Source organism: Motacilla alba, chromosome 14 (assembly GCF_015832195.1).
Source record: "Motacilla alba alba isolate MOTALB_02 chromosome 14, Motacilla_alba_V1.0_pri, whole genome shotgun sequence".
Lineage (NCBI taxonomy): Eukaryota > Metazoa > Chordata > Aves > Passeriformes > Motacillidae > Motacilla > Motacilla alba.
In genome coordinates, this window is record NC_052029.1 from 16,417,384 (window position 1) to 16,432,186 (window position 14,803).

Consider the following 14,803-nt stretch of genomic DNA (forward strand, 5'->3'; position numbering starts at 1 on the left):
ACTGCATCAGCTCAGATCTTGCTGTCATTAGATAGGTATTCTGAAGGATCTTGCTACAAATTAAATTTAGAGAAGCTTTTAGTATATTGCTAAATCTAAGCTTCCTATGGGGCTTTTCCCACCTGCACTGTCACTTCACAGAGCTGTTAACGGGAATAGATAGTAGCTAGGCAGGTGACTTGAACCTGCTCCGCAACACACACTGGCAGAAATACCTGCTCTAGGTGGACCTGCTTTAGGTGGGTTGGACTAGATGATCTGCAGAGGCCCCTTCCAAGCCCAGCCATTCTGGGATTCTGTGAAAAGCAGAGACAGCCTAAGTCCTGCACCGCCTTTTTGGAGCAGTAGTGTTGTCCACAGTTCTCAAACGCAAGCTGTGTGTAAAGCATGGCTGGGTGACTTGTTGGGAAATATATCTATTTCCACAGTGATGTGTATTACATTCCTTTAAAAATCATGATGGAGAGAATCTCCAGGGCAGAGGAAGCTGCACAGCATTTTCATAGACTGCTACAACATGAACATTCCCTTATGCTCACTGCAGTGATCCAGAAAATTCTCTTCCCCAAGAACTCCGGAGTTACTCACAAGTAAATGGAGGCTGTTCCTTCTTAGAATGTGCATGAAAATACACCCATTTCTATTAATTCTCCTTACCATGCTTTCCAGAGCACAGTGGGAGCATGGCCTGACCTTACAGGACACCAAGATCTCCCATCCTGGCCAGACTCTGTATGCTTTGTGAGGAACTTTGCTATCACGAGTATCAGGCAAGGTGAGTACACAGCTGCTCAAGAAAAATCAGCTCCAAAATTCCCCACAATATCTTGGAATGAGTCAGGAGGAGGCAGCAGAGCAGCATATCTACCATCTGCCCACATGGGAAAAATCAAAACCCGTCTCCAGTCCAAGGAGAGCACAACCAAGAGCCCCTGATTGCTGCTGGGCAAACATGGAGCCACAATAGACTGAAGCTTCTGATTTTCTGACACAATTCAAGCAGAGACACCAAGCTACACAGAACAGACAGATGCTGGGCATTGCAGACAAAACTGAGACATATGAACCTGATGGGTTTCTTTCCTGCATTTTCTTACAGCCTCCAATATTGCTATAGTGACGCACAACACCAGAGAATCTAATTGCTGTAGTGATTACTTACAGCCATTACATTAAGCTTTAAAATGCTCATTTCAAATTTAACAATGTTTTTTTCAAAGTCAACAGCTGGTTCACAGCTTGAAAGCACCAGTTAAGATAAATTAAATTAAAAGTGTAATAAAATCACAGACTAAATTTAATTTTTGAAGCACATGCAAACTCCAACAAAGACTTTAAAATATCTTTCAAAAGCATACACAGAAACAAAATACAACCAACAATTGTGGTGTGCAACCACTGTGCTCATTAATAAGAATGTGATTTAGGAACACAGATAAATGTGTATACTTAGAGCACAAAACAAATTCACGCAGTATTTATAGCTCTAGTTCAGGGGATGAATCAAATAGTTTCAAATGAGATTTTTAAATCCTGGGAGGAAGGCAAAAATGTTTATATATATATGTATAAATATTCTTCCTCTTAAGGTATATAAATGTATATAAAGTGTGGCTAATGAAAATGACATGTCCCAGCCCTTAGCTGGGAAAGGGAAAAAGGGAATCTTGTGTGAGCTCAAGATCAGTACAATGGCAGGAGCCTGCATCAGCTCTCGAAATGCACTACTGGAATGAAAGGTAAGCCTTACATTTACAGAGTGTACATCACCACCTAAATGCCAAGATACTTTCCTCTGGCCTGGCCCTCTGTTTGCCATTGGGAGAACATTGTTTGCAATTCCAATGGCCTCTGCCTCACTAGCAACGAAGTGCCAAAGCTACACATCCCTTTGGATAGAACAGAAAAACATAAAGGACCTGTACTATCACTTCCTTCCACACTCCTGTCAGGAAGTCTACTACCTGCAGCAGTGTTCCAAACAGGCTGACTACAAGCCAGCTGTCTCTGTGCCTCAGACCTTCAGGCTGCCAATCAGCTGTTCAGCAGTTGACATCCTATGGCACTTGAATAAGAAAATGATAGAAGAATCAGGAATACATATTCTACCTTCATCACAACAGGGTTTTCTGCCTCATGAGAAAGGCTGTTTCTCATTAATGCTCATTACCAATAAGAAATATCCCAATTCAGTTTTCTTTGTACCTGCAGCTATAAAGATTGTTTTAAAGGTTTGTTCTTGTGCTAGTGCATCTGCTCCATTCCTTCTTGGGCCGCAGTATGATCCAAGAAATGCTGGCTAGGCTTTGGCCTTGACAAACAGCACCTGTGCCAAGCTCCTCTTGAGCTCATCAGAAACAGTGTCTGTTCCCAGGAAGTGGTGCTGTCTAACGAGCTCCTGTTTTTAACAAACAGCCTTGGAAACTTATTTTTCTTGCCTGAATAACAACCTGAGTGGAACAACATTTTTGTTATTGAAGTTTCAAAGGAAGTTACCAAAGCAAATTGCAGCCAGGATGAAAAACTACTTTGACTGAAGCCCACTCTCTTGCGACCCTATGAACAATGATCCTGAATGAGACCCTTTGAACTCTCCAGGACTGCAGCAGGCTGTGACCAGTGACCTCCTTTTGAGTGGGGCCCCTCAGAGCCAGTGAATTCTCATTTGCTATACTCAGACAACCACTGCTGAACGACAAGATAGATCCTGGGCTGATGCCTCCACTCCTTGAGGCTCAACCCTTCGCCTGTTGAAAAGATGCAAAGGCATCCAGTGTGAATCCTTCACCGAATTCAAGAGGAACTTTTCACAGGTATGTACCTTGTAAATATTCTACCTTCAATAGTGTTTAGGTCTCTGTGTGTGCAAATGTGAATATGCTATATGAAATGTCCTATGAATGTTGATCTCTTAAATTCTTAAGAAGTTTAGATTTGTAAGTAAATTAGGCCTGGTAGTTACTGTTGCCCTATAGTAAATGCTAAATTAATCTTTTGTTAAATTGTTCAACTTGAGATGTCAATTAAGTGTTGTTAAGTTTAAGAGCTGTTAAACCTTTGGGCCTAGACTGCTGGTCACACCCCAGCTCAGTTTAGTGGAGAGGTCCATTCTGAACCTCGGGACTCAGCAGGAGGGTCTTCCTTATCATTTTCTACCCTTACCCTTTTTTCCCCTCCCCCTCCCAGCCTTCAAACAGGTAATTTTGGAGTTGATTCTGGATTTAGATTGATTTTAGACTTTAGTTTGCTTTTTCTAGTTCTTAAACCAAGTAGCGGAGTTAACCTTGCAAACAAATTTTTCATGTTTCCACTTTTATATTAAACATGCTTTTGCTGATAACTTCACTGGTGATTCTTTAAGCAACCTTACAACATTCATGACAGTTGTAAAGATTTTATGTTTTCTTTAATGTTGAAGGAGCTGTCTGAACGTATTTGCAAATATGAAGGGATCCAAGTTGATATAAGGAAAAAGAACTTTAAAGTAGTCTAAACTTACATAATTTCCATCCAGCAAAGGTAACTAAGGCTACATGTGTAAGCAATACTGGCTCAGTTGCATCTCAGCACTGACACATGTCCCAGATGGATGTTACATAATGTTTTTGTAAAATAAGTATTTGCCAGTGATTTCTGAAAGTAGAACTGGGTGTGCTGATATAGCTTGCTCCAGAAAGAACACTGTGTGTCCTATACCCAAAGCAATGAGATGCATTTCAAAGTGCCATGCAAAAAGTCACCTTATCTCACTTCAAGTTATTTCATCTAGTAATATCAGGGAAATTACAACAATATGTTGTTCTTCATGAAAGTACATGACAACACTATTTGTGAGACCTGGCAGCTACCACTCTCGGCCAAGCAGATGGCAGTGATAAAAACAGTTCAGGGAACAGGTTGATAAAGATATATCTGTCATTACACTGTCGCTGCACAACTACATTCAACTCCAAGATACCATGAAAATACATGGCTGTGTTACTCTCAATCAGGAAGACCTTGCTCATCTGAGAAAAATTATGTTTAATAATTAATTCTGTACATATTTTAAGCAGAATCATTCATCTCCTTTTCAGAGAAACAGAAAAAGCAATCTGGAAAGACACCCAAAATCTTTAAAGTCTTATGTGTTCACACTTTTGTTCTTGCAGAAGAGGAGACAATCATTTCCTGTAAAGGAAAATAAGAGCCAACTGTGGCTTTCATGGCAGTCATCAATTTATTTTCCCATTTAAGTGCCAGAGGGCATCTTAGGTTCCATTTTCACTTATTTTTACCGTTTTGTTTTTTTTTTTGCATGGGCGGGGAGGCACAGGGGCGATGTTAAGTGAGCATATTGTGTATACTGCTCATGGAAGGTACCAGTCAACCACTCCTGGAAGCAAAAACAGCCTAAGCACCGGTGGCGGGGCAGCAGCAGTATCCGCCTGTCCCCACTTCATCCCTGCTCCTGGGCGCTGCCAAGACTGACAGGCACTTACCTGTTGTGATGGCTGGTGAAGGCTCATGCTCAGGCATTCCAAAAGCCCTGGAAATGAGGGAACAGATCACCTTCCCTGGCACAGAATTACGGAATGGTTCAGGTTGGAAGGGACCACAGGTGGGTCATCTAGTCCAACCTCCCTGCTCAAGCAGGGTCATCCCAGAGCACTTGACACAGGATTGTGTCCAGTACATTCTGGAATATCTCCTGTGAAGGACTTTCCACACCCCCTCCAGGCAATCTGTTCAGTGCCTCTCACCCACACAGTGAAGAAGTTCTTCCTCGGGGTCAGGTGAAACTTCCTATGCATCGGTTTCTGTGCCTTGCCTCTTTTCCTATTGCTGGGGATCACTGTGAAGAGCCTGGATCCATCTTCTTGCCATCCTCCCTTTAAGGAGGGTATAAATTCCAAAGTGCCAGGCTGCCAAAAGGGACATGGCATTGCTGAGGAGCTGAGCAGCAGCCCGGAGTCCTGAGAAAGAAATTCTTCAGTGTTACTTGTGGTGCTCTGGATTGCTAGACATGATGTTGCACTGAAGAAGGTTTCATCTTTAACAAGAACTCTAGACAAGGCAACCCATCTGAGATGATCTCACCGTGCAGCACTGCAAGCAATTTACACGTCCTGACTTGTGTTTAGATATTTGGGGCATCTATTTAGTTTTTATTACTCCTGGCCTCAGCTTTCACACTCCTTCACAGAACAAATAACTGCTTTCTCTAGCTGCTAATTCCAACAGCTGGCTATTCCTCACCAGACTTCTGCAACATTCACCTAGGGAAGAATCATAAATAAATATGTACAGGCAAGCTGATGCTTGTCATTTTAAAAGCTGATGCTTGTCATTTTAAAAATTGATCCACCTAATACAAACATCCTACTTTGGACTTAAGTGGTGAACCACTGAGCATGTGTCTTGATGTAACTTTAATAAAATTCAAAAACAATCACAGGACTTTGTTCATTAACTCAAATTAGCGAATAAAGAAAGAGTGCTATAGAGGAGAATATTCCTAAAAATAATTTTTAAAAAAAATTAAATTCTGGACAGGCCAAATACTCTTCGGCCAATACTCTTTTCAATAAAGACAAATGCAAGATAAGATACAGTGTGTATTTTTTATACTTGGTGTAACTAATCACTTTTTCACCAGTGGCAGACAAGGTAACATCAACTGTGGGTCCTGGAATCTATGACTGTAAACAGAAGAGAGAAATACAGATGGATTTATCTGTATTTAGATGGCATTATCTTCCTTAATTGTGTGCCTGTTCGTTTGGGTTTTTTAAAATAGATAATTTCTTTCTAAAAGTCCATGCTATGAGAAAAAGAGGTGGCTGGAGCATCTTTAAAAATACACAGAATATAAAAGAGGACAAAAAGCACAGACCATAACCCAGGAAGCAGCAGGGGAAGTCTTGGTACCAAGTTTTCTTCTATGCTTTAAGGACATCTTTCTACAAGGTTAGGCAGTCTGCTTTCCACTATCTTTAAAAAATTTACTTCTGACAAAAACAAGTTTCAGTGATGGTGGCATAATCCGTGGAACTCTTTTTCCCATCAGTTTCTGCAGGCTAGACATATGACAGTAATCTTTGTTCTTTGGCAGCAGGAATTAAATTCTCTCTTCTTGACCTGAAATGGAAATGTCTAGCACTGAAGTTGTCCACTTCCTTAGTCAGCCAGCTCACACAAAACATCTGCAGTAGCTTACAGGCATTTCAAAACTAGCATGCATTATTGCAAGGTTAACTGCTCTGAGAGCTAAACTTTCCAATTCAGCATTTGCAAACCTCTTGTTTTTTTTTCCCCAGTGAAGATAATTTCAACTAAGTTGTTAAGATGCAGCATGACATTATGAGCTTTTAGTGGATTTTCCTCCAAGGTTAGAGGCCAAACACACAAGACTCAGTACACACCCTAAGACACCTCAACTTCCTGAAAGGAGCTTGTTGCCAGGTGGGGTTGGTCTCTTCTTCCAGGCAACCACTGACAGGACAAGAGGACGCAGTCTTAAGATGCACTAGGCAAGTTTTAGGCTGGATATTAGGAAGAAGCTCCTCACAGAAGGGATGACTGGGCATTGGAATGGGCTGCCCACGGAGGTGACCATCCCTGGAGGTGTTTAAGATAAGTCTGGAAGTGGTACTCAGTGCCACGGTCCGGGTGACAAGGCGGTGCTAGGTCTTAGCTTCGACTTGATGATCTCAAGTGTCTTTTCCAACCTAGCTGATTCTGTGATTCAAGACTATTAATGCTGTATCAGAATCCAAACTATTGCACCAAAACTGACTAGAAATAATTGTCTTCCAGTGTATGCTCACAGAGGAACACTGAGCCTCCCTTGAATACTCAAAAACTAAAATCACCTGAAGTGAAACCGATAAAGCTCATCATGGCCTCAATGCTGCACTGCTGGGCTGGAGATTACTTGTTCGGACCTTGGTGTTGTTTGAAATTCCAGAAAGGAAATCCTAATCGTCAAAGTGAAACTCATGAAAATATTACTCATATTTAAACTACAAAAACTATTATTTAATGAGAATTGAATTAACCAACCTAAATACAAATAAAAGTTAATGTAAATGGTTATAAAAAGCGGACAGTCCACAAACACAAGACTAACAACACTTGCTGTAATCCTAAATTGCAAATAACGAACACAGGGTTTAACAAGAAAGTCTCCTCGTGACTTAAATACTTTCTCCTACAGCAGCATATATTAACATTTAGCAGTTAAGGAGAAAATACTGAATGAAGGTGCTAAAATCACACTGTCACAGAAGGAATTTAAGGTGCTAAGAGAAAGGCAGTCAGAAGACAGGCAATAGACAGGCCAGCATGATAAGCAATGCACAACTCTGAAGTGTGAAAAGTGTGAGAGCAGAAGTGATCATTTCGAGGAGACAGCTGGGGGACAGGGGGAGAGCCACCACCAGCAGCAACAGAAGGAGATTCGCATCAACTTTTTTTTCCTTTTTGGAAAGCACTAGTGACTGAGAATGGAACAAAGAAGAGTGAGTGTCTGAGTACAGAAAATGATGATTTTAACTTTTTCTGTAAATTAGGATTTGTCTCAAATCCGAAGATTTCAACCCTAACTAGGAGCTAAAAATTCCAAATTTCTTCTTATGGTGGTTTAGTTTGCTTCATCCTGTTAAAATATTCCTCAGTTGCTGAATTTTAAGTAAAATATTATTTTGCCTTTGCAGTCAAGTATTAAGTCCTGAGAACGTTCAGGGCACATGATCAAAGCAAGTTGGGGCTCAGTGATGCCGTGCCCAGCACATTAGAAAGAAGATTTTCGTGCGTATTCCATGCAGAAAGCACGTCCCATGTGCAGATTAACACCAAGCAGCTGAGCCAGCGGGAGGACAGGGCTCAGAGCCGCGCCGGGCTCCGCTCCAGGGGGCCGGGCAGAGGCGTTTCTTTGCAGCACAAAAGGTCAGCTGGGAAGAGCGCATCTCCCTTTCCCCCAGCACTCACCGCCTGCGCTCCGCTGTCCCGCGGCCGGGACTGAGAGGCTTCCACAGCGCAGGCAGCCCCCTCCTCACGCCGGCCCTCGGTGAACGGCCGGAGAAGAGAGCGTGACCTTCACCGCATCTATGGGCTCCCCTTTACTGCGAAAGCAGCGCCGATCACAGTCACGCAATTCCAGCTGACTCGCTGGTCAAGTGCACAGGTAAGAACGACGAGACCGAGCTTCGCCGGTACGCCCAGAAGCTGCGGTCCCGGCGCGGGCAGCCCGACTGGCCTCCGGGCGCCGCCTCAGCCCCGGGCCCGCCTCAGCCCGGCCCCGCCTCAGCCCCGGCTCGGCCCGACAGCGCCGCCTCGCGGCCGTCGGTGCAGGCGCGGCCATGGCGGCGGCCGGCGGCGCGGAGGGCGCGAGCGACAGCCCCGCGCTGTGGGCCGAGGTGCGGGCGCTGCTGCCCCGCTCCGAGGAGGGGCTGACCTTGGCGCTGAGCGGCGAAGTGGAGGACTGCGTCCTGCCACTGCTGCGGCGGGCCCGCGCGCTGCTCTACGGCGCGGTGGGCCTGCCCGGGGCGGCAGCGGCAGCGGCGCTGGAGCGCCTCAGCGACGTCCTGCGTGACTACTCCTGGGAGAAGCTGAACGCGGGGCCATGGAGGGAGGTCGGCAAGGGCTGGCGCCAGGTCTACACCTACGGCTGCCTCTTCGGGGCGCTGGCCGAGGTGGCCGCGGGCCGGCCGCTCGCGCGCGCCGTGCGGCTCTGCGACCTGGGGCTGCTCATGGGCGCCGCCGTCCTGGACAACGTCCTGGCGCGCCTGGTGCGCGCGCTGCAGCCGCACCTGCTCCCCGCGCCGCCCGGCCCCGCGCGCGCCGCAGCGGCCCCCGCTGAGGGGCAGCGCCCGGCCCACAGCGCCCGGCTGCGGCCGCCGCCCGCGCCGCGGCCCGAGCACGGCATCCCGCACCTTCGCTGCCCTTCGCTGGAGCACTTCAGAGACAACTACCTCGTTCCCCAGCGGCCCGTGGTCCTGGAGGGCGTCATGGATCACTGGCCGTGTATGAAGAAGTGGAGGTGAGAAGTCAGTTCCTTCCCTGTCTAAGTGAAGGCACGATCGTTCCTTGTGTTGGATATCTTGATGCTCGATAGAGCAGCAGACCTTCCCAGGCAGTGGATACCGTGGGCAGTGCATTTTGCTAGCAGCGCTGTCCTACTGCTCTGTGGAGGTTGTTTCGTAGACTGGAGAAGCTCTTCATAGCATTCAAGGCGGATGCTGGACTGTCTCAGGGCCAAAGCTGACTCTTTGACCAGCCTCTGGCTCTTCATGCCAGCCTTCAGCTGTCCCCGGAGCCCAATGGCAACACCTCTCATGAGAAGTGCATATTGCTAAGTGCCAGTGAGCTGTTCACAGCTCAGTGGATCTGTGTCAAGCACACATATCAGTGGCTTTTACCTCTTGGAGCTTGCTGATAATTACTGCAATGGAAAGTGAATTTCAGAGCCAAGAGTAAGCATGGTTGACTTTTTCATTCGTAAGTCCAAGCACTGATGTTTGTTCAGTGTTGTGTTTGAGTGTTGAGTTTCAGACACCACTGTGCAGGACTGAGCAACAGCATTGTGCTGCCTGGTTACCGCGCGCAGTGGTGCCCACATTTCCAATACTGAGCATCAAGTATTTGTGAGGTGAAGGTCATGATTCCCCAGAAAAGGGGAAAAATCACTCATGCTTATTTTGAGTAATTGCTTTCGTTCAACAACCAAAGGTAAAATTAAGTGCACACGCTTGTTATGTCGTAGAGATTTTATTTATTTTTGAGGGAAGGTACTGCACTGGTTAACTTTAGACACTTAACAAGATTAACTTCTCAGTTTAATTAGTACCATTGTCCATGGAGAGATGTATTTCACCCATCAAACTAATCCCTCTGGCTACAATTGGAATGGGTTTTATTGGCATCTGTATAGTCACTGATAGAGAGTTGATCTAATATTACTGAGTAAAAGATACAACATTTTATCAAATGTGGCAGCAGGCAGCAAAAAGATTGGCCATCCCTTGCCAAGAGACAGTAACAGCTTAAATCTTCTTAGTTTGGAATGAAACCACTGAGGCAAACAGGCTTTTAAACCAAAACAAAACAGACAGTTGTGGGGTCATGTACACACAAACCTGCCTGCTGACTTCCTTGTTGCTTGCATTCTTTTATTCTGCCTTTTTCTTCTGGTTGGTTTAGTTTAGACAGAAGAAACTCAGGGTAGTAGAATTTTATTACCCAACAAGATTGATTTGGATTGGTTGCCTTACGTTCAAAATTAGTAAGAGCAGTGTAGATAGTAATGGAACTTTCTTTATTTCAGTGTGGACTATTTCTGTCAAGTCGCAGGGTGCCGCACAGTCCCTGTGGAGTTGGGTGCTCGGTATACAGATGAGGAATGGTCCCAGCAGCTCATGACTGTCAGTGACTTCATCAGCCAGTATATCATGGATGAGGTCTGTTACACTCGTTTGTTTCATCTCCAAACACAGCAGGGTGGTACCGGTACAGACAACAGTTCTGTTTACAACAAACCTACTCAGAGGTGATATAAAGGGAGGGGGTGTGCTGTAAGCACAGCTCTGAATGAAAAGGTTTGGCATATTTTCAAGACCTGAAGCTAGGAATAATTATTGCAACAATAGGTTTGATTTTTACCTATAATCAAATGTACAGTGGCTAGAATTTGATTTATACACACATACATACGCAGCAAAAACCTGACTGGTAGAATCTAAGAATAAGGGATCCTCAGCCAGCAGTGTCATTCCTCTGTCTCATTGAACAAGCCATGAGGCAGAAAAGTACAGAGTTGATTAGCATCTGGAATGTCCTTTGTTTCACAGATGAGGATCCCAACCTCCCTTTCTGTTTCCTGGCCTTCTGTCAGGAAGGACTATGTACCATGGCAAATCGATCTGTGGTGCACCCTGGAATAGAGTATGGAAGTAGTTCCAGGGCATGAAGGAGAACTGGTCTGTGTGCCAGCAGAGTCTGGCTAGAAAGATGCAGTGCATTGTCAGCTGTCACGACTCCATAGGGAGTCCCAGCTTCCTTCAGTAACTCATTGTAGAGACACACCTACACTCTCACTATTTCAATGGAGCTGTAAGTTGCTATTTCTGATGACACCTTATACTGTTGCAATAGTTATATATGGTACTCTGAACGGGACACTGGAATTTACTACAAGTAAATTCTATTCACCTGATTTCACCTGCAAGCAAATTAACTCACTGTCTTACCTGTATGTTACTGTGTTTTTTCTTTCTCTGCTGTCATTTCAGAACAATGTAGGATACCTTGCCCAGCACCAGCTTTTTGATCAGGTAAAACTGAGTGAATGTTTTTATCTTCCTACAGTCCTGTCTTCCTTTTGTAGCACAAGTTGTCTCTCAAGATGTTGACTATACTAGATTGAAGGGCATATGGAGAATTCACAGTAATTCTTAAGTTTCTGTTCCCATGATTTGAAGGATCAGACAGAGGGAGAAGTTTGTTCCATTTGGCTACGAGACATGGAAACAAATCCTGTTTGGGATGAAGCCATTCAATCCTAGTGCTGTTTCAGTACAATATAACATATACTTAGGGGGATATCACCTGGAAAGCCCCTTTCATAAGTCAGGGAAGAGATTTGGACAGGAAAGTTTTCAACATAAATATGTTTACCATCATCTGAAATGTCATTCCAGTTTAACAGAGCTTGTGTTGGTGGAAGATATAAAAATGGAAGCAAGCATAGTATAGAAGAGATAGCTGCTCCTTTTCCATGAGGAGCAAATGTACTTATTCATGTGGGTATCTCTGATTTCTGCAAAAGCAAAGGGTCTCTGAAGAATGAGGAAACCCCTTTCTTTCTCCTGCTTCTCCTTCCAACAGAGTCTGCTCACTAGAACAGAAAGTTTGAGAACATTTCCTGCAGATTCCTAGCAGGTCAGCTACTTTTCTCCTACCCTTGCTGGACCAGCCAGTCATTTGTTTTCTTTGCATCCAGCCTGGCTCATCTGTTTGATGAATTATGTATTTTGGCAAGTCAGCACATACCCTTTTTAATCTTTCTTTCTTTGTGGAAATAGATCCCAGAACTGAAAGAAGATATCAGTATCCCTGACTACTGCTGCCTGGGGGAAGGGGAAGAAGATGACATCACCATTAATGCCTGGTTTGGTCCAGGAGGCACAATCTCACCTCTTCATCAGGATCCCCAGCAAAATTTTTTAGCCCAGGTATGTACTCGAGTTACTCTGCACATGCCATTAATACAATACTTAGAGAAAATGTTTATGGTATGTGTTAGAGACAAGGGGAGCAGACAACTGGAACAATCAAAGATCCAGTGGAGGACTCAGCTTTGACTTGTTTATGCTGCCATATCTTGACACGAAAAACTTGCAGTTCATGTAGCATTCAGGGAAGCCAGGCCACTCGCCTCACAAATTCTCATCTCATTTCAGCACTCCAATGAAAAGACTGGTTTACTGATGAGACAGAAATAAGAGTTTGAGGGGTATATGGAAGCTTAGTAGTCACTGTGCAAGTACCTCTGCCTATTGATGTGAATTGCAATGAAGGATCAGCCTCCTTATTCTCAGATCTTATTTCTAGCTATGTAGAGCCCAAATAATGATGTATAAATTGGGTTCCTTGAACTTTGAATTGAAAGCAATCTGGTTAATGGCATTTCCTTCCCAATGGTATTTCAAATTCTTATCTGCTCCAAGGGAAGAGGTACTTGAATTCCAATAGCCTGATTTAACCTTTTATTATAGCAGTGTCTCTTACTAACAATAATTATATTCCTTATAATCAGGTATATTTTATTGTTAAATGCCAGCTATGGCCCACAGCTTCCAGTAATGTGCCAGTTAATGACCAAAGGAAAACATTTATTTCATGATATACAGGTATTTGGAAGAAAGTATATCCGTCTCTATTCACCACAAGATTCAGAAAACCTGTACCCCCATGAAAGCCAAATTCTTCACAACACTAGTCAGGTAAAGAGTTGCCTGAAATTTTAATATCAGTAATGTTATCAAATCTTATTTGAGTAAAGACATTCTTTTGATGATTGTTTGTTTTTTTTATAGGTTGATGTGGAAGATCCAGACTTGGTCAAGTTTCCAAATTTCACAAAGGCTGCATTTCAGTCCTGCATTCTGATGCCTGGACAGATTCTGTTTATTCCAGTTAAATATTGGCACTATGTGCGATCACTTGAGCTCAGCTTCTCTGTTAGTTTCTGGTGGTCATAGTTCTGAAATGTAGTCAGCAGCACTGAAATTTAATTAAAAATCAGGCAAGTAGCATCTCTCTCTCAGGAGAGGTTAGAGGTGGAGCAAAACCAAAAACCAACAAACTCTTGCTAAAGCATGGAGAAGTAGTCACAGTGGGTAAGTGGAAAGATGATGCTGTAGTCACTTCGTTTTTGTAGATGTATCTAATAACTCCTAAATAGCATATGTTAGGGCACTGTCCTGTGTATGCATCCACCAGAAACAGCCTCTGTACAGGCACTGCCAGGGCTCTGCCTGAGCCTCTGTCTGAATAATCAGGTCAGGCTTACCTTCTACTTGGATTTAGTAACACTAAACCCTGGAGTTGGCTAGAGAGATGGTGCTACCTGAAGGTTCAATCCATCAAAAAATTAAGCTAACACCAAGCAAGGTACTAGTCTCCTGCATGGGAAAAGTTTTTCATGTCCTCGTTCTGGCCAGGATAGGGTTAATTTTTGCAGGAGCCAGAAGGGGCATGGCCCAGACGAAGAGGTTATTTTGTACCACCTCAGCCTGCCACTGCTGCAGATTGGGGGCAGGAAGGGGCTCCTTGGTCTTTAGTGATTGAATCTGGGTGAATCTTTTGTCTCTCTTGTACACTGTTATTGATATTGTTGCTATTACTGCTCATTTTCTTATTCCATCGCTGTTTCCAGTAAATTGTTCTTACTGCAACTCATGATCTTTTATCTTTTGGACCTCCCAGTTCTCCTGTCCATGAGGGTAGAGGTAGGGGGAGGAGGGAATGAGCAAGCATCTCGAGGTTTGGAGCGTTTTGGTGGAAACACTAATTTGGGGAGTACCATTTCTAAACCACAACATCATGTTAAAGCCTAGAACATAACTGAAGTTAATCCCTAGTTTAATTGCAGTAGATAACCTGAAGTTTAATTATACTTTGATTAACCATCATACGAACTGCTGCCACAGCCCTTCTGCTGTGTCACACATCTCTACCAAGGACAAGAATGCTGCCATTTTAGTCTGGTATCTGGCAGTAGCCAGTCCTTGGCTCCTTTCCAAGTCACTCTTAAAGGAAAAACCATCCTTACTTAAAACTGGAGACAGAAATGCCAAGACAAAAAACCTAAAGAATCTCAGTATAGTAATGTTTTCAGCAGTTTGCTGACATAAGCTAACATTGCCCCAAGTCCTGTCCTACTGCTTCCCAATCCTTCTGTGGCAGTATTCCCTCCTTACAGAGCACAGCTGGTCATGACATGGCCTTACGTCAAGACAAATTCTTCTGCATCTAAAGAAGGGACAAAACACAACCACAGTGCCAACTAGAAGTGCTCCAACTCCAGCCCGAGGTCAGATACTGGGCCAGCTGCCTTGCACACACTGCACTGATTTTTCACCTGCTTGACTTGCTACAGCAGGTGTAATTTCCATTGTGCAACTGAATTTGTACTGTTCCTGTACAAACAGGGAGCACGTGCTGAGAAAGGCTTCTTTGAAGAGTTCAGCTGCATATATCAGATTGCAGGACTAACTAAAACATTTGCATCTTTCATCCCAAACATGGACTGAGAGTTTCA

The 14,803-nt window shown here is 44.1% G+C and overlaps 1 protein-coding gene and 1 long non-coding RNA gene across 3 annotated transcripts in view; one reads left to right on the forward strand and one right to left on the reverse strand.

Annotated features, from left to right (window-relative positions):
- LOC119707010 overlaps positions 1-8,107 on the reverse strand; it is a 48,489-nt gene extending 40,382 nt beyond the window's left edge. For both annotated transcript variants that reach the window (XR_005258657.1, XR_005258658.1), the window contains exon 1: positions 7,972-8,107. This is a non-coding gene — a long non-coding RNA (uncharacterized LOC119707010). The remainder of the gene's footprint in view (positions 1-7,971) is intronic.
- Positions 8,108-8,310: 203 nt separating this feature from the next.
- KDM8 (lysine demethylase 8) lies at positions 8,311-13,941 on the forward strand. The gene is made up of 6 exons (XM_038151360.1): positions 8,311-9,022; positions 10,307-10,439; positions 11,271-11,312; positions 12,063-12,212; positions 12,891-12,983; positions 13,077-13,941. The coding sequence occupies exons 1-6, from the start codon at positions 8,343-8,345 to the stop codon at positions 13,239-13,241; spliced, it is 1,263 nt and encodes a 420-aa protein (XP_038007288.1). The 5' UTR covers positions 8,311-8,342; the 3' UTR covers positions 13,242-13,941.
- Positions 13,942-14,803: the final 862 nt, after the last annotated feature.

Bases quoted from the DNA above. Each gene is read 5' to 3' on its own strand.
- KDM8 (XM_038151360.1), top strand. From the start codon at position 8,343: ATGGCGGCGGCCGGCGGCGCGGAGGGCGCGAGCGACAGCCCCGCGCTG. The intron at 11,313-12,062 runs GTAAAACTGAGT...TTGTGGAAATAG, and splicing joins AGCACCAGCTTTTTGATCAG to ATCCCAGAACTGAAAGAAGA. The intron at 12,213-12,890 runs GTATGTACTCGA...CATGATATACAG, and splicing joins AGCAAAATTTTTTAGCCCAG to GTATTTGGAAGAAAGTATAT.